This window comes from Bos javanicus, chromosome 18 (assembly GCF_032452875.1).
Source record: "Bos javanicus breed banteng chromosome 18, ARS-OSU_banteng_1.0, whole genome shotgun sequence".
NCBI lineage: Eukaryota > Metazoa > Chordata > Mammalia > Artiodactyla > Bovidae > Bos > Bos javanicus.
Window position 1 is genome coordinate 43,280,936 of NC_083885.1, and position 17,905 is coordinate 43,298,840.

Genomic DNA, 17,905 nt, shown 5'->3' on the forward strand with positions numbered 1-17,905 from the left:
CACAACCATCCTGCAGGGGTGAAATATGCAACATGCTCCCCAGTGTAGACAGGAGAAAGGACAGAGGCTCAGAGAGACAGACTTGTCCAAGGGCTAGACCCCAACACACACCAGCACGACAGGTGCCCCCTCACATACTCCCCTGATCCCACTTGGAACATTTTCTGAAGGCAAAGCAGGTGTGAGAAGCTGAGCAATGGTGTCCGGTCAACCACCTCTTTATTCTCTGGCCAAAGGGCTTCAAGGGCTGGCGATCCTGCCTACACGTCACGGGAAGCGAGATAGCAGGATGGCTGCGGGACAGGAAGCGGGCAGCAAGGGGACAGGAGCACCTTCAAGAGGTGGGTGCCTCCCTCCAGGTGACGAGACCCCATCGAGGAGCACGAGGCGAGGCCTCTGCAGGGCAGTGGGTCCAGGAGAGGAGAGCAATCAGAGGGAAAGGACCAGAAGGGCAGGGCTGTGATGGAAAACCTCCCCAGGCAGGCACCATGGGAACAACGTGCGTTCCTGGAACCTCACAGCAGACGATTCAACCTGGGACATCTCACTGCCCAGCTCTGGAAGTGAGCGGCATTTCTGACTCTGTGGACACGTGTGTATGCAGAGGCGCCTGTGTACACCACATGTACATTCTGAATGTTAATGGTTTCGCCCGAATTAGAAGCAACTTTTCTTGAGAGTCGCACAAGACCCATCGGAGATGAGATGCATGCATGCTAAGTTGCTTCAGTTATGTCCAACTCTTGCACAGCCTCTAATTTTACCTGTGTGTGTGCTTATATTCAGGCTCAGTCATGTCTGATTCTTTGCGACCCTTTGGACTGTAGCTCACCAGACTCCTCTGTCCATGGGATTTTCCCAGGCAAGAATACTGGAGTGGGTTACCATTTTCTCCTTCATGGGATATTCCTGACCTAGGAATTGAACCTGTGTCTCCTGCATTGGCAGGGGGATTCTTTACCACTGAGCCACCTGGAAAGCTCCTGTATATGTGTATGGGTGATCAAATCAAACCCAGACAAGAGCAGAACTTAATTCTTCAGCAAGTACCAGGATAGTCGGGCTATGTGCCAACAAGTGCAGCAGAAACTCAAATTTTGGTTAAAAATATAATTGTGTAAGCACAGAAAAAGACATCTACCAAAATGTTAATAAAAGTCATTCGCAGCTAGTGTGCTTATAGGAGGCTTTTGCTGTCTTCACTGCAACTTTTTAAATATCAAATATTACTGCTACTGCTAAGTCACTTCAGTCGTGTCCGACTCTCTGCGACCCCATAGACGGCAGCCCACCAGGCTCCCCTGTCCCTGGGATTCTCCAGGCAAGAACACTGGAGTGGGTTGCCATTTCCTTCTCCAATGCATGAAAGTGAAAAGTGAAAGTGAAGTCGCTCAGTCGTGTCCGACTCTTAGCAACCCCGTGGACTGCAGCCTTCCAGGCTCCTCCATCCATGGGACCCTCCAGGCAAGAGTACTGGAGTGGGGTGCCATTATTACTTATAAGCAAATATTAGTTTTCTAATCAGAAAAAAAAAGAAAACTATCCTTTCTGGAGAAAGAAACAGTATGCAATGTTATCTACAATATCATTTCAATTATGTAAGATATACATGGCAAGGAAAAAGACTGGAAAATACATAAACATGTTAACAGTGAATGAATTCATGGAATTGCTTGTACCCAAGTGTCCCCATTTGAACAGCCTTATGTTCTTTTTCAGATGTTTCAACTTGTCATTTACTTTGGGGAGCTTCCAACATCAGGGGGGCATTAAGATTGAGTGTGAATGTTCAATCCTTGGGGCTCTGGGTTTTTAATACAGAAATCTCTCCATTCGATTGATTTCAATTCTGCAATTTCTGTGAGTACTCTCACGTTTTGGTGGTGGGTATAATGCGAAGTAAATCAGCAGTGAAATCTTGGTTTAAGCCTCTCAGTTCTCGTGGGAATATAATCGCCTCTGCCAGTCTAAGTTCATCAACGAACCAAGGAAATTACAATAGGGCCGCTGAGTCCTTAAAACTGCAGACATTATTAATCTCATCTCTTGCCCAGCATGATCAGGGTACCCTAATTCACCGCTTCTGGTGCCCCCTTCTGCCTGTGTGCATTCGAGGATGACCAGGATTAATGAAGCAGGAGATCAATGAAGTGAGAGCCAAGGATGACCTGCCAACTTTCACAACCTACCGACTGCTTCGTGTTCAGTCTGCCAGGCAGTTTTTAAATGGCTGAGGCCCCATTTTCTTGGGAGAGCATCTCTGATCCTCCTCCTCCACACCACCCTGAGAATCCCGCCGCACACACCATGGCACCCACAGAGAAAGGGCAGGACAGGAGGGAGCTCTTACTGGCTTAACAGAGAGGCTTCCCTGCCGAATATATTCGATTGCAGCCTCGATTGAGGTCAGGCAGTATCCCAGTTCATCTTTGGCTGAGCTGCTAAATCTGAAGTTTTTGATGTAACTCAAGTTTGCCATCCTAATAAAAGGAAGAAAACAGTTTAATTGCTATATACCCCCATTAACGCTTTGGTAGAAATGATGCTATTGGCTTGGTCACAAAGTCGGTCAGCTCTGGGGAGCTAAGGCTGCTTCCCCTGGGATCTTTATTTAGATTGAGTGCAATTAGGGAAATAATTGGGACTCCCCTGGCGGTCCAGTGGCTAAGACCTTTTGCTCCCAATGCAGGTAGCCGGGGTTTCATCACTGGTCAGGAAACTAACCTAGATCCCACATGCTGCAACTATGACCGAGTACCACCAAATAAATACATATTAAAAAAAAAAAAAGGCAAAAGACGTAAAGTCGCTTCTTACTTTCCTGCAATGAGCTAATTTTTAGGAAGCTGATTTTTTCTATGGTGAATTTGGGTTTCTGTGAGAAAAGGATGGGCTTTGGAGCCAGACAGAACTGGAGCTCACTTGCCTCTCAGCTGCTGACTGGCCACACGTTCCAGAGAGAAACGTAAGATCTCTGGGCCTCACTTTCCCCACCTGCAGGTGGAGTGACAGATGCCCTTGCAGGGCAGGTACCTGGCTCCTACAGGGCGCTCAGCGTCTAGAGTGACACCAGAACCACCCCAGTGCAGTGCTGCCATTTTGAAAAAAGTTATTTTAACAAAAAAAAATATTACCAATTAGGGATCTCTGTTTTCACAAGCAAATACAACAGGACTGACAGCAGATCATCAGCACACATGGTCTCCAAGTTAACTGCAAGCGGGAAACACACATTCAGGGCCATCCTGGGACGCAAATGGACTGACAGGCGTTATCAACTCCCCACCACCGTCCAACCCACAAAACCACAATCCGGGAAGATGACACATCGGGGAGAAATTCAATCGCACAATTTCCTTTCTAGTGTCCTGAATAGATGTCAGACTCCAGGAGGAAATGAATGCCTCCTGAGAACATGTGCAGAAAACAGCAAGCTCCAAGCAGACCACCCCTTGCTACCTGTCCCCAGCAATCCCAGGACAGGGAAAGAGCCCAGGCAAGTCGGTGATGGTGGATACGACTCGAAGGTGTGCCAGGATCACTGCCAGAAGCCTCTTTCCTCCTGAGATCATTGCCATTTTATACACTGCAGAGTCCAGGGCTGATGGGCAACTTCTCATTGAAATTTTGTTTAAGTAATCCAGTCACACATTTAAAATTCCAAATGGTGCAAAAGAGCAGACCATGCATGGCTCTCCCATCCATGCCGCCCAGACTTCCTCCCCAGAAGCCACTTCTGTTGGTTCCCATGTATCATTCCAAGAGAGGCTATGATCACCCCCCTGTATACATATATGGGTATAGAGCCACCCCCTTTGTGCAGTGTCCTGGAAGTATACTGTACACACTCCTGTTCATTTGATTTAATACACTTTGAAGAGCATCCCTACTGGCCCACAAAGATCTGCCTTCTCATTAATTTTTAGTTTTTACTTTTAATAATGGAAAATTTTAAGTATACAAAATTAGAACAACCTAACAGTTAAACTCCCCTGTACCCATCACTAGCTTAGCTTGTTTTTGAGACCACTGCTTCTCCACCAGCATTTCCTTACCTAAAGATGCCTAACCTACCCCACTACCCCCTACCCCCATTACTAGGCACCCACTCTGCAGAACAGGCTCTGGGGTGCTCATACGGGAATACTTTATTACACATCAGCCCATCTCTGTGGCCCTTTAAGATGGCACTGCTCCCCAACAGATGTTTGCATCTGGACTTTTGCAGCCACCGCCCTGCCAGCCCCTTCCCTGAGCACACACCTCTCTGGCTGGGAGACTGGGTGATCAGCTGCACCACCTTCCGCAAACAAGCCAGCTTCTGCTGCGGGGACGTGCACCTGTTCAGCTGAGCCAGCTCCCTCTTTGCTCGAGGTATGTTGAAGCTGCAAAGTGATTTGGGACATGACCATATAAGACCACGGTGTGAAGGCCCTCCTTCTTGGTAATCACAAACCTCAGATTTACATTTCTCACAGCAAACCATAAGTAACGGCAAACAGAAATAGACACTCAGAAGTAATCTGAGACAGCAGCAAAACCCAGCAGCTTTCAAGGTCTCGAGCAGGCTGCCAGGTGATGTAGCTGCACCAAAAAATTAGGGGGAAAAAGAAATCAACAATCCTTAGCTTCAGAGTGAAATAGGCCAAAGGGGGGGAAAAATTAGACAAAGAGATTAGACATTTTTGTATCCTTTCATCAGGATACAACTCAAAAGGAGGGGCTCCAGAGAATTTTCTGGCAGTCCAGGGCACGGGACTCCACGCTTCCACTGCAGGGTGGGGTGAGGGTACAATCCCTGATCGGGAAACTGGGATTCTGCAAGCCTCAAGCTGCAGCCAAAAAAAAAGAGAAAGAAACAAAATCAAAAGGAGGTGCCCCTAAGGCAGGGGTCCCTCAGACCAGCAGGTGATGAGAGATGTCAGTGTGCAAGGCCCACCTGGGTGAGCTGCACGCCCACCCAGAGACCAGCTGTGCACGACCCCACCTCCTCCGGCTCCCACCCACTGGCACGCTGGAAGTTGGGTGCAGCAATGTGCCAGCTCTGAAACACTCATCTACCAACTTTAAGCCTTTATCTTTGGTCACAAATAACTGCCCTGCTCCAGTCTGAACCACGTCACCTAGAGCTGATGCTGCTACTGAGGGTCCCGCTTCTCGGACACAGCGGCCCAGGCTCCAAGGACGCCAACGCTGCAGTGTAAACCCTTACCTGAACTCAGGTTTCACACCGATATCCTTCTGCTGAAGATCTTGAAGGCTCCTCGTGATTTTGTTAAAGGCAGCATCCTAACGAGAGATTTTAATGAAGCTTCAAATGTCTGAAAAGGCTTAGAACGCGGCTTCCGTCCTGCATGGTGATGACACAGAACCTACCTCTGCTGCCTCCATGGTGCCCACGTACTTGAATATCAGGTCGTAAATATCATGCTGGACATACATCTGTGAGGTCAACAGGTTCAAGAGTGTGTGTGTGGGAAAGTGGGCAGCAGAGGAGGCCCCGGCCCTGGACCTCCTCGCCCCTCACTTCCCAGGGCCCTTACCTCTACCGCCTGCTTCATCAGGTTCATCTGGGCCTCCTGCTTGGCGAGCACTTTCTGGAGGACAAGGAGAGGACAGTTACAGAGCGTGGACTGGCCTGGGCCAAACCACACGTCTCTGTTTTGGTTTTGGTTTTGTTTTCTTAATTGAAGTATAGTTGATTTACAGTATTAATTTCTGCTGGACAGCAAAGTGATTCAGTTATACACATACATATACATATATATACACACACATTCTTTTTTCTATATTCTTTTTCATTATGAAAAGATTTTTTTCCTATACTCTTTTTCTTTTCTATGTTCTTTTCCATTATATAGCCATTCTTTCCCATGATATTCTTTTTCATTATGGTTCATCAAAGGATTTTTTAAAAAAATATGCATTTATTTATTTGGCTGCACAGGGTCTTAGTTGAGGCACTTGGGATCTTTAACTGTGGCACGCAAACTCTTAGTTGCAGCGTGTGGGATCTAGTTCCCTGATCAGTGATCAAACCCAGGCCCCTGCACTGGGAGCACGGAGTCTCAGCTACTGGAGCACCAGGGCAGTCCGTCATAGCATATGGAATGGAGTTCTCTGTGCTATACAGTAGGACTTGGTTGTTTATCCTGTCTATATGTCGTAGTTTACAACTGCTAACCCCAACCTCCCCCTCCATCCCTCTCCCAACCTCCCTCTCCATCCCTCCCCCAACCTCCCCCTCCATCCCTTTCCCCCAACCTCCCCCTCCATCCCTCTCCCAACCTCCCCCTCCATCTCTCCCCCAACCTCTACCACCATCCCTCTAACAACCTCCCCCTCCATCCCTCCCCCAACCTCCCCCTCCATCCCTCCTCCAACCTCCCCCTCCATCCCTCTCCCAACCTCCCCCTCCATCCCCCCCCAACCTCCACCACCATCCCTCTAACAACCTCCCCCTCCATCTCTCCCCCAACCTCCACCACCATCTCTCCCCCAACCTCCCCCACCATCCCTCTCCCAACCTCCCCCTCCATCTCTCCCTCAACCTCCACCACCATCCCTCTCCCAACCTCCCCCTCCACCTCTCCCCCAACCTCCACCACCATCCCTCTAACAACCTCCCCCTCCATCTCTCCCCCAACCTCCCCCACCATCGCTCCCCCAACCTCCCCCACCATCCCTCCCCATCCTCCCCCTCCATCCCTCCCCATCCTCCCCCTCCATCCCTCCCCATCCTCCCCCTCCACCCCTCCCCCAGCCCTCTCCTCCCTGGCAACCACAAATCTGTTCTCTGTGTCTGTGAGTCTGTTTCTGTTCCGTAGATAAGTTCGTTCATATCATACTTCAGATTCCACGTATAGTTGACATTGTATGGTATTTGTCTTTCTCTTTCTGGCAAGTCTCTCTTTTGCAGGCCATGCTGCTTACCAGGTGGGAGTCCCTCAGCAGCTGCTGGAGGCATTTGGTGTAGAGAGCATTCACGGAGTCCTGCGGAATACAGAGCAGAGAGAGGCCATCCTCAGAATCTGAGGCCACGACACTGAACCCAGGATGCAGCCAAGAGAATATCTCACAAAGTGGATTTCCTGGGCAAAAAGCTCTTAAGTCCTAATGCAAGCTTATCAAACTAAGTATGTGATTTTTTTTTTTAATTAAGTATGTGATTTTTTTTTCCAATTTTTTGGGGGGTGTCTATGCATTAAGAGTAGGAAAAAAAATTCCCCTTAGGGTTAACACAGATGATAACAATATTCATCGTGATACTTCTCTGTGACTTTTCAGGTTTTCTACTGTGCTTATTACTTTTTTAGGTAACAAGAAACATTTAAACGGAATCCAACATTTTGTTGGACGTTTAAATGTTCGCTTCAGATATGTAAACGTTGCCAACAGAGGCGGCAGCAAAGTGGCAGAGTGATCCTGGCGCTCTGAGCAGGGCATGCCTATGGCAAAGCAGGGCTCAGCTACTGACTATGTGATGACGGAGGCTCTTCCGTTCACACTCTCTGAACGTTCGCTGGAAAGAGGTGATGTTCCTGTCAAATCTCTCCGCGTGTCTTCCCAAAAATTCTCTCACATCTTCGATTGTTTTCAGGGAAAAAGAATCTGAGGATGTCGAAGGCTCTTCTGAAAAAAAGAGACAAGCAGGTCAGGCTGGCTGAAGCCATTGCTGTTTCCTGAAGAAAAGAAGTCCCACAACCCTTTGCCCTGCTCCGCCAGCTCCTGGGTCACCATCTACCACAGGAGGAGAGGGATAAGCTTATTTCAAGACATCACCCAACAGTGGCCCAGGTGGGGGTCCAGGGAGCCTGGCCCTCTTGAAGCCCTTTCCTGGGACAAAAACCTGAACTCTCCGGGATCACAGGCATGGCCTGGGAGGTTCTGGTGATGAAGCCCTGATTCTTGACAATAAGACCTCGGACAGCATTTGGTACATCATTATCTAAATTTTCTTGGAGCACCGAAGAATTATATTATCTGTTGAAAATAATGAGATCTCAGAGAGGCACGGCAGTGGGGCTCCGTGACTAACAATGCCATAAAAGACAGTCCTGAAGCTGAGGCCCAGAGACAAAGCCAGGGCTGCCGTTTTGCACAGCTCCAGGGCGTGACATTCCCACTGAGGTCACATGGAGCCGCATGTGATGTGGCCTCACCCACATCACGCTGGCTCAAGATGACTTTCCGATCTATGTTCCAGGGGGAATTCTTGTAAGCAGTTATGCAGGTTTCTCATGGGCTCCTGAATATCTTATGAGATGTTCATAACCGCTGTGTCAGGAGGAAGTTCCGCAAGCAGGTTTCTCCCAGTCAGGAGAAAGGGGTTTTCTCCCAGAATACCTGAACTCTCTCTCTTTTCCAAAGGATGGGCTATGCACAGTATGCTGAAACTTTCTTCTTTCTCATTGTAGAAAGTTTCTTCAAAAAGAATGGGCACTGAGAGAAGACAGGCGAAACCAGCTCCTAGTTTAATCCTGTTTCCTTGGATAAAGACATCCTAGAACAAGAGACAGGTCACTGCACCAGCAGCCGCTGTGACCACCAGCCCCTCTCAGCCTGGCCGCCATCAGGCGCTTCACCCCACCCACCTACCCACCTCTCCCCCAGTGTGGTTTTCAGGAGGGCAGCAATACTTCAATCTTCTTTCCTCCTTGTTCACCCTGTTATGGTGGCTACATAATACCCTGACCAATTTCATATGTCACAACAGAAAAGCATTAAGCTGTTCCTTAGAGAAGAAGAAAGCCTGTGTTCGCTGGAAAAAGAAAAAGAAGGTTCTCCTCTCTGAATAAGAGATCAGAATGACCCAGATGACCCAGAGGGGTCGGAGGATGCTCGCTGCACCCCTCCTTGGCTCATCACTCTGGCCGTGGCTGGGGTGCCACGATGAGCCTGGTGCTTCTGTTCTGATGGATTTGGGAAGTGAACAAGTAAACTGATGCACAGCTGTGGTGAGCAGAACCCTGCAGGAAAACAGCAGCCTGCCAGGGGCGGCAGGACTGCAGACTCCCCTCTCCCACGCTGGCACACTGTACCCACCTCCTGTCCCTCCCCAAGCACCCACAAGCCCCGGCTAAACCAGTGTGGGCCCCCACTGCTGACTGTGGGTAGGCTGGGGACCACAGCCATTCCTGACCAGGGACGGAACTTACCCCTCTCAGAAACTATCTGCTTCCACTTAAAAAAACAAACAAGAAAATGCCTGCCCCAAAGTTAACATCAACCATGAGACAGACAGACGTCACATACCTCCGGACACAAAGTACTGAGATAAAGCACCCTCCAGTAGGCATTCTAACTGAAAACGCTTAGCTGTGATCTAACCAAGGCAAACATCAAAGAAACCCACACTGAGGGAGAGTTTACAAAGGAAGACAAAAATGTCAATGTCATCAAAGACACAGGCTGAGAATCGTTCCATAAGAAAGAAACTAAAAAGATAAAAACTGAATATGTTGCATGATCCTGAATCTTAAAAAAAGGTCTTTTTTGCTCTAAAAGGGTATTACAGTTAGCACAGTTTATTTAAGGACAGTATGTTGGAGAAGAGTATTCTGCCAACCTGAAATTTTCTGAGTATGATCACTGTGCTGAATTATATGAGATACACATTGTTTTGAAGCCCAAGGGACAGGGTGTCTGCAACTTATTCTCACTCTTTGTGAAAAAGGTTCAGAAAAAAGTAACAATATGTGTGTGTGTTAACAGATAGAAAGATAGATAGATGGGGGTGGGGAGATGAAACAGATGTGGCCAAAAATGCAAACAGCTGACCAGTCTGGAGAGAAAGCTATGTGAATGCTCTCTGTACATTACTGGAACTTTCTATAGGTTAAAACTTCCTGTGTCATTGCTGTTGTTCAGTCACTAAGTAGTGTCCAACTCTGCGACCCCATGAACAGCAGCACGCCAGGCTTCCCTGTCCTTCACTATCTCCTGGAGTTTGCTCCAACTCATGTCCATTGAGTCAGTGATGCCATCTGACCATCTCACCCTACAGGTTTCTTAAAAGATTAGAAATTCATCTCTGATCCCAAGGGCACAGGGATAAACAGCTTGCTCTGACAGGGCCTCTCTGAGGAAGTGTCCCAGCGACTCCCCAGTTCCCTGGCAGAAGCCTCATGGGCTAAGGGAGATGTGACCAGCACCACCTCCAACTCCAGGCCACAGCCAGGACCCTGCTCTCCTGATGGCTCTTCACTCAAAGGCAGCAGGGCTGTTGTGGTGTCAAAGCCACCAGGTAACACGGACAAGAAAGGGTGAGCAGCAGGATTCCCTCCCCTCCCGAACTCTCAGACGCTGAGTGAGTGGTCCTAGGTGACCCGGAGGAAATGAAAGAATACCTTTCCATCTAAGGTCTGAAAGTGTTCTTCCACTGGAATCAAAATATAGGACTCAAACTGACAAGTAGACTGAATTCTGGTTGACAGGCTTCCTTTGCAGGGTACTAACACCTGGAAAAAAAAAATTAAGGTGAATACTAAACAGATGTGTTGTTTACAACTTCAGCGGAACGGGATGTATCCAAAGATGCTCCAGCTGGAATTGCAGTGGAGACCTGCAGGCAGACAACCCCTGGGGTTACAGGTCAAAGCAGCAGCAGCTAATCTCTTGTCGCTGTGATGGAAGCCTGGATGGACGTCTCATCCATCCAGGATCTCAGGGGTGAGGGCAATGGAGGTGGGGGGGCCTCGGTCCCACCCCGCTGGGCCCCTCCCCAGAGCTACCCCAGGTGGCGACTTTGTCCTCAGCAGGCTCAGGAACGATTCCAAGTGAAGAAAGGTTTGAAGGGTACAGAAAAGTGAAACTAAAAGATGACACATAACCCCACCACCTTCACGATAAACACAGCACATTGAGGACAGTTTCCTTCCCATCTTTTTTCTATGCTTTTTTTAAGCCCAATTGTGATCAGTTGGTTGTACCAGCCACAGAAATACAGTTTCCTAGCTCAGGCTGCCACCTCCACCAGGGATATTTCAGGTGCCAGACTCTGTCTTTGGAGCAGGTTCAACCTGAAACGTGAATTTTGGTCCCACCGTGGCCACCACGTTGACCTGATTCCAGCCTCTCTGCTCAGTGCAGCAAAGGAAAGTGCCCTGGCATCCACGCATCTGTGCGTGGCCCAGGGACTCACATTTAAGAGGAGGCTCTCAAGTGCACCTGGAAGAAGACGACCAAGGGGGTCGACCAGGTGGGCCCCTGACCAGGGCCCCGACTCCTGAAGCCGCTGGAACAAGACAAGGGGCTTCTGCACTGTCCCCATCATACAGACAAGGAAACTAAGGCTCAAGGGAGTTCAGCAACTTGTCCTAGGGTACAGAGAGAGTGGCAGAGCCATGTCTTAAACTCCTGCCACCCACACCCATCACTGCCCTGTCCTGAGGCCTCCTGGAGGCCAGTGCTAGGAACACAGCCCAGTCCCTGCTGGAGTTCCCTCTGCAAAGACACCATGAAACTCTGGGGCCTTAGAGCAGCTGTCATCAGGAGCTTCCCTAGGTAGGTCAGAAAGAGCAGCATGGCCTCTCTCCCCACGAGGGACAGGGGCACACCAAGTCCTCAGAGCAGGAAAGGCAGGCCCTCGTTGATGAAAGATCACCACTGTGTATGAAGTGGCCCTGCCCCTCCACAAAAAATCAAGACTGAATCAGACCCAGAACTAGACTTAGCTACCAAGTTCAGGAAATACAAAGACCAGAGGACTTTGGTGAACACCAACACAGGACTGCAACTGGCGAAAGCTAGAAGGTAGGAAAGCCTACGGGATAAATGACCTGGATACATGAATTTCAAGGAAAGAAGGAAAATGAGGAAAGAAAGGGATATAGCTAAAAAGAAACTTAAGGGACTTCTCTGGTGGTCTAATGGTTAAGAATCTCCCTTACTGATGCAGGGGACGTGGGTTCAATCCCTGGTCAGGGAACTAAGATCCCACATGCCATGGGGCAACTCAGCCCTCGTGCCACAACTAATGAGCCTGTGTGCTCTAGAGCCCCTGCTCCACAACAAAGGAAGCTTGTGAGCTGCACCGAGGGAAGGCGTGTGCACTGTGACAAAAACGTGCAGCTGGAAAGTAATAATAATTATTAATGGAATTTAATTTTTCAAAATTAAAAACACAATAATAAGACACTTAAGACTGCAGTGATGGCTTCACAAGCCTGTAGACATGTCAATATGGATGAACTTTACACACTAAGTAGGTACGGTTTAATTATTCTAAAAGTTTAGCTCATTAGGAGAAAAAAGAATGACTTAAAAGGCATACCCAGTAACACAGATTTACTGTACAGCCCAAGGAACTATCTTCAATACCTTGTAATAACCTGTAATGAGAAAGAATCTGAAAAAGAACTGAATCACTGCATCACCGCTGTACACCCGAAACTAACACAATACTGTAAATCAACTATAACGAAGAGCTGACTCGCTGGAAAAGACTCTGATGCTGGGAGGGATTGGGGGCAGGAGGAGAAGGGGACGACAGAGGATGAGATGGCTGGATGGCATCACTGACTCGATGGACATGAGTCTGAGTGAACTCAGGGAGCTGGTGATGGACAGGAGGCCTGGCGTGCTGCGATTCATGGGGTCGCAAGGAGTCGGACACGACTGAGAGACTGAACTGAGCTGAACTATAACTTCAACTGAAAAAAACAAAGGCCTATCAAATTCAGAATAATGTGTGGATCTCCTCTGGATTCTGATTTAACCAACTGGAAAACAAAAAATGATGAGATGATGTGGGAGATTTGCATGGTGAGCGACAACACTGAAGAGTCGCTGAGGAATCTCTGAGCTATGATAATGGCGTGAGCTTGTGGGTTTTTTTAAAGTCCTTATCATTGAAAACTACATTCCTGAAGATTTACAGATGAAATCAGATGACTGCTGCTGCTGCTAAGTCGCTCCAGTCGTGTCCGACTCTGTGTGACCCCATAGACGGCAGCCTACCAGGCTCCCCCGTCCCTGGGATTCTCCAGGCAAGAACACTGGAGTGGGTTGCCATTGCCTTCTGAAATGCATGAAAGTGAAAAGTGAAAGTGAACGCGCTCAGTCGTGTCTGACTCTTCATGACCCCATGGACTACAGCCCACCAGGCTCCTCCGTCCATGGGATTTGCCAGGCAAGAGTACTGGAGTGGGGTGTCAGTATGACTACCTTATATAATTTTCTGGAATTTATTTCCAAATGATCCCCTGGCCGAGGGGAGAGGGCAGCAGGGTTTGAAGTGAGAAGTGCTGGCGTCTGAGCCCGGCTGAGAGATGAGGGCAGCAGGGGTGCATGGTATGATTCTTTTCACTTGTTCATGTTTGAGATTAAACACAATAACTTTAAAAAAAAATTTTCAGGTAGCCAACTTTATTCAAGTAAGTATTAAAATTTGAGTTTGGTTTTCCTGTTTTTTTCTCCATTCAATATTCATGACATTGGGCACTGCTGGAGATATGGTGAATTGTCCTCATGACATTACATTCTAAGTGGGGGCTACAGATTTTTTTAACAATGTAACAGATTCCATATATCAGTAAGTTTTATGCAGATAATAAAGCAGGGCATCAAGCCAGAGAATGCCTGGAGTGGGGCAAAGGTTAGCTAACTCAGGTCAAGTTGTTAAGGGGGAGGGCTTTCTGAGAAAGCCTCATTTGAGCAACGAATGGATGGAGAGAAGGACCTACCAAGTACAGATCTAAGCGAAAAACTTCTTCTGGAGGGGGCACACCACACAGCACGCAGGATCTTAGTTCCCAGACCAGGGATCAAACCCAAGCCCCCTGCAGTGGAAGCTCAGAGTCTTCACCACTGCACCACCAAGGAAGTCCAGGGAAGAATGCTTCCGTCAGAAGAAAGCATGTGCAAAGGTCCTGAGGTGGGCTTGGTGGTACCAGACAAGGAGAGAGAGCAAAAGGGGAGACAATCATAATAATTTTAAAAGGTTAATAAAAGTGCAGCTTAAAAAAACAAGAGACCCTCATGTATGAGAATCAAGAAACAGCCTCAAGGCTCCTAGACGGCCTCACTGTAACCTGGAACACAAAAAGATCTTGGAGATGAGAGGGTTGGCCCCAGGCAAGAGGACAGCATGACCCAGGCCTAAGGGATTTAGGTGGCCAAAGGCAGGCAACGGGATTGCCCCACTCCAGCTCAGTGGGTGCGGGCGGGGCCTCCGAGGGGCCAGGAGCTCCTGAGTGCTTCAGAGATACACACTGCTCACCCCCCCCACCACTGCGACTGCATCCTGTGTCATCCTCACTGTGTACACATACCTTCTCTGCCTCCTTAAATAAGCACGGCCAGCTCCCGAGGCACTGCATCCCCCTTACCAAGCCCATGGCTCACCATAGGGTAGATACCAATCAGTGCTTGCTGAGTGAACAGGGAAGCCTCCAATTTCAAGGACTCTCCCAGGGTTTTCAGGCAGGCGAGGCTGCCTGGTGCATTTCACTGCAAGCAGAAGCCAGTAGCTGGCTCTCTGTGGCTCCATCTATCCACCAGGTTCCTGCTGAGACCGGTGTGAGGAGGATCAGTGGTGGGTGGCTATGAAGCCACCCACGGGAGGCAGGCTCAGGTGCCAAGGGCCCTCGCAGGAGGGAGGTTCAGACTATTTCTGGAACGGAGGTTGTGGAGCTGTAGCAGCCGGTGTGGAAGACGCAAAGTTCAGAGTTGCTGAGAAGACCATGAGTTAGGGACTCAGTTCAGTGCTTAACAATAAAACTTTTTATTATAACCCCTTTGTAAAGAATTTTTTAAAAATAATAGTCATTAAAGAAAAGAAAGCATAAAAACAAGAATTAGCATTAGTCATACCTACTCCAGGGTAGAACTTCCCTGGTGGCCCAGACAGTAAAGCGTCTGTCTACAATGCGGGAGACCTGGGTTCGATCCCTGGGTTGGGAAGATCCCCTGGAGAAGGAAATGGCAACCCACTCCAGTACTCTTGCCTGGAAAATCCCATGGACAGAGGAGCCTGGTAGGCTACAGTCCATGGGGTCGCAAAGAGTCGGACACAACTGAGCGACTTCACTTTCACTTTCACTCCAGCGTACCCTCCTGACTTCCCCCTGCCTGGGTCGGCTACTCCACAGGAGCACATGACGACTTCTGTCCTAATACTCAACCCTCTGGCCTACAAATGACCTGTTTGTGGAAATCCCCAAAGGCATGTCGTGTCCCCCATTCCTCCGAGTAACCCTGCAAACCCAGCGTGGTGTCTGGAGTATAGGAGATACTCGGTGTTTGTCAGATGAAGCTCTACTAAGCAAATTCTGAGAACTGGAACATGAACTTCAGTGCCCTTAGCTGGGCTGTATAAGCATGTTCTTGAGTCAGTTCCCTGGAACTTAGAAGTCACGATGCTAGGTTCCCAGGTGAGCCCTCAGAAGCCTGCATACCCCATAATTAGACCCATAATTACAGGGCCATGATTAAAGGACCAAATGTCATCTCCTTTTGCTATTGTTGTTTTTCCTATAGGCAAATGGACCCACCCCCCCACCCTCCGGTCCAGCAGGGAAATCTGGAGAACTTTTGCCCAATGCCCCAAGAACAACAGCCCCGGAGTCCGGGAGGCCTATGCAGCTGCTCTGAAGAAAACTCATTGCATAATAACCAGATGGTCACAAGAACAAGGTGACTGTGAGACAATGTGTGGGCGTCACAGGTCTCTGGAATCAGAATGGGAAGGAACTTTAGGAGATGGGGTTCCACTGTCCAGTCAAAGAGCAAATGGTGGCAGGCGGTGCCTTCCAGGACACGGGGCAGCCCCATCAAAGGCAGGTTCGGGAAGGAAGTCAAACTCGAAGAGGGGCTGGGACAGGTGAGGGGAACAGCCAGCCTGCACCCCTCAGCTATCGTGTGAGGGGGCCTGCCGGCTCCATTTGCAGAGGGAGATGTGAAGGGCATTTAAGCCTGGGGAGACACATGTTCAAAAGTGGTGACTTTAGGACTTTCCTGAGGGCCAGTGGTCAAGAGTCCACCTTGCAATGCAGGGGACACGCGTTTGATTCCTGGTAAGGGAACTCAGACCCCATGTGCTGTGGAGAAGACCCAATGCAGCCAAATAAAAGAGTAAATAAAAAGTGGTGACTTCACATTTTTAGAGCCTAGTAAAGGACCCTAATCCCCAGGGCAGATTCAAGGGCCACCCAACTCAGTCCAGGCTTCCCAGGTTGGGTGCGAGTGGTAAAGAACTCACCTGCCAATGCAGGAGACTTAAGGGACATGGGTTCAATTCCTGGGTCAGGAAGATGCCCTGGAGGAGGGCATAGCAACCCACTCCAGTGTTCTTGCCTGGAGAGTCCCACCAACAGAGAAGCCTGGCGGGCTACAGTCCACAGGCCAGCAAAGAGTTGGACATGACTAAAGTGACTTAGCACAAACTCAGCCCAGTGGCCAAGCCCCGTGAAAGGAAATATAGCATTCACCTGCTGAGGCCATGTGGGTCCCTCAGAGATGGCAGAAAGGATGAGTGCTCTCTCTTCTAGAGGTCATTGGGATATTCTACTTTTTACACTCAACCAACAGACCCAGAAAGAGCAATAAGACAGGTTAGATGAGCCGGGGCTCCATCACATGGCCAACAGGTGGCAGGAGTTGGTTATCAGCACCTGGCCTGGCTGAACAGGACAGCAGCAGCCGGCTCTTTCCCACAGCTGCCCTTTCCTGAGGAGCTGGCCTCGCTGATTCTCACGTCTACTGAATGCGGGCCCCACGCAGCCCCTTGTGGATCTCAGCGGGAGCCGGAGTAAGAAGCCTAGGGCACCCTTGGGATCTCGGGATGGCAACTTAAGAAGTATCTCCCGGGACTTTCCTGGTGGGCCAGTGGTTGAGACTCCACGTTCCCAATGCAGGGGACACAAATTTGATCCCTGGCCAGGGAACTAAGATCTCACATGCACACCTCACAGGCTAAAAAAGAAAATAAGAAGCATGTCCTATTCCTCGATGTATCTTAGAGGAAGGTGACCGAGATGCTAAAGTTCTTATTTCAAATTCTCCTTTTGCTAAAGTGAGCTTGAGTGGGATTCTGAGCTGGCAGCTGCAAAAGCACCTCCTGGGTGACAGGGAGCATGCTAAGTGCTGGCACCACAGTGACGAGTGAGACAGGTCCCTGTCTCAGGCTTCCTGAGAGGTTAACAGCGGTCCACAGTACGGCGCTTTTAAAAAGAGAAAGTTACCTGTGATAATACACTCTTATCTAGACAGTATTTCTTTTCAAAATACCACAGAACAAACATGGGAAGGAAAGATTTCCCCAGTTGGGTCAGGCCCTCTCAGTTAACATGATGTCTGGGCCTTTTCTCTGTGACACTTAACCATAATTCCCTGGAGAAGGAAATGGCAACCCACTCCAGTATTCTTGCCTGGAAAATCCCTTGGACGGTAACCATAATTAGTTAAATATTAACCCAGAGTGAGACCGTCTCTCCCACTAGAAGTCTGGGTAGAGATCCATGAGGGTAAAAATCGTGATGCCTACTCATATTTTTGGCTGAATCTCCCACATCAAACCTAATGTCTTACACATAGCAGCATTTAAGAGCTGCTGTGAAATGAACGGATGACAGTGAACACCTGTGGCGAGCTTTATGAGAATTTTATTTTCTTCTTTGGAAATAACTGTATTCTCTTAGCCTTTTTTTTTTTTTTTTAAATAATGAAGTTTATGACTTCTAAAATCCAAAGTAAAAAAAATTCTGGGAAAGAGATATTAATCACAAAACCAATCATAAAAACCAGAAGGGACTTGGGGGAAAAAAACAAAAAACAGGCTTCTGATGGCAGAGGGGTGGGCTAAGCATGGAAAAGTCAGCTCTAAGGTTGCAGAGAAACCTGAGCTGACTCATTTCTCCTTTGGTTCAAACCCTCGGCCACCTGACTCACTTAAGACCCCATCACT

The 17,905-nt window shown here is 48.7% G+C and overlaps 1 protein-coding gene across 2 annotated transcripts in view; it reads right to left on the minus strand.

The window, feature by feature from the left end:
• ANKRD27 (ankyrin repeat domain 27) overlaps positions 1 to 17,905 on the minus strand; it is a 62,138-nt gene that overhangs the window by 32,164 nt on the left and 12,069 nt on the right. For both annotated transcript variants that reach the window (XM_061387889.1, XM_061387890.1), the window contains exons 3-12: positions 10,350 to 10,460; positions 8,347 to 8,503; positions 7,478 to 7,632; positions 6,934 to 6,993; positions 5,544 to 5,597; positions 5,377 to 5,442; positions 5,213 to 5,289; positions 4,264 to 4,385; positions 3,135 to 3,213; positions 2,351 to 2,480 (exon numbers count right to left, since the gene is read on the minus strand). In XM_061387889.1, the coding sequence (XP_061243873.1) occupies positions 2,351 to 2,480; positions 3,135 to 3,213; positions 4,264 to 4,385; positions 5,213 to 5,289; positions 5,377 to 5,442; positions 5,544 to 5,597; positions 6,934 to 6,993; positions 7,478 to 7,632; positions 8,347 to 8,503; positions 10,350 to 10,460 (1,011 nt within the window). The remainder of the gene's footprint in view (positions 1 to 2,350; positions 2,481 to 3,134; positions 3,214 to 4,263; positions 4,386 to 5,212; positions 5,290 to 5,376; positions 5,443 to 5,543; positions 5,598 to 6,933; positions 6,994 to 7,477; positions 7,633 to 8,346; positions 8,504 to 10,349; positions 10,461 to 17,905) is intronic.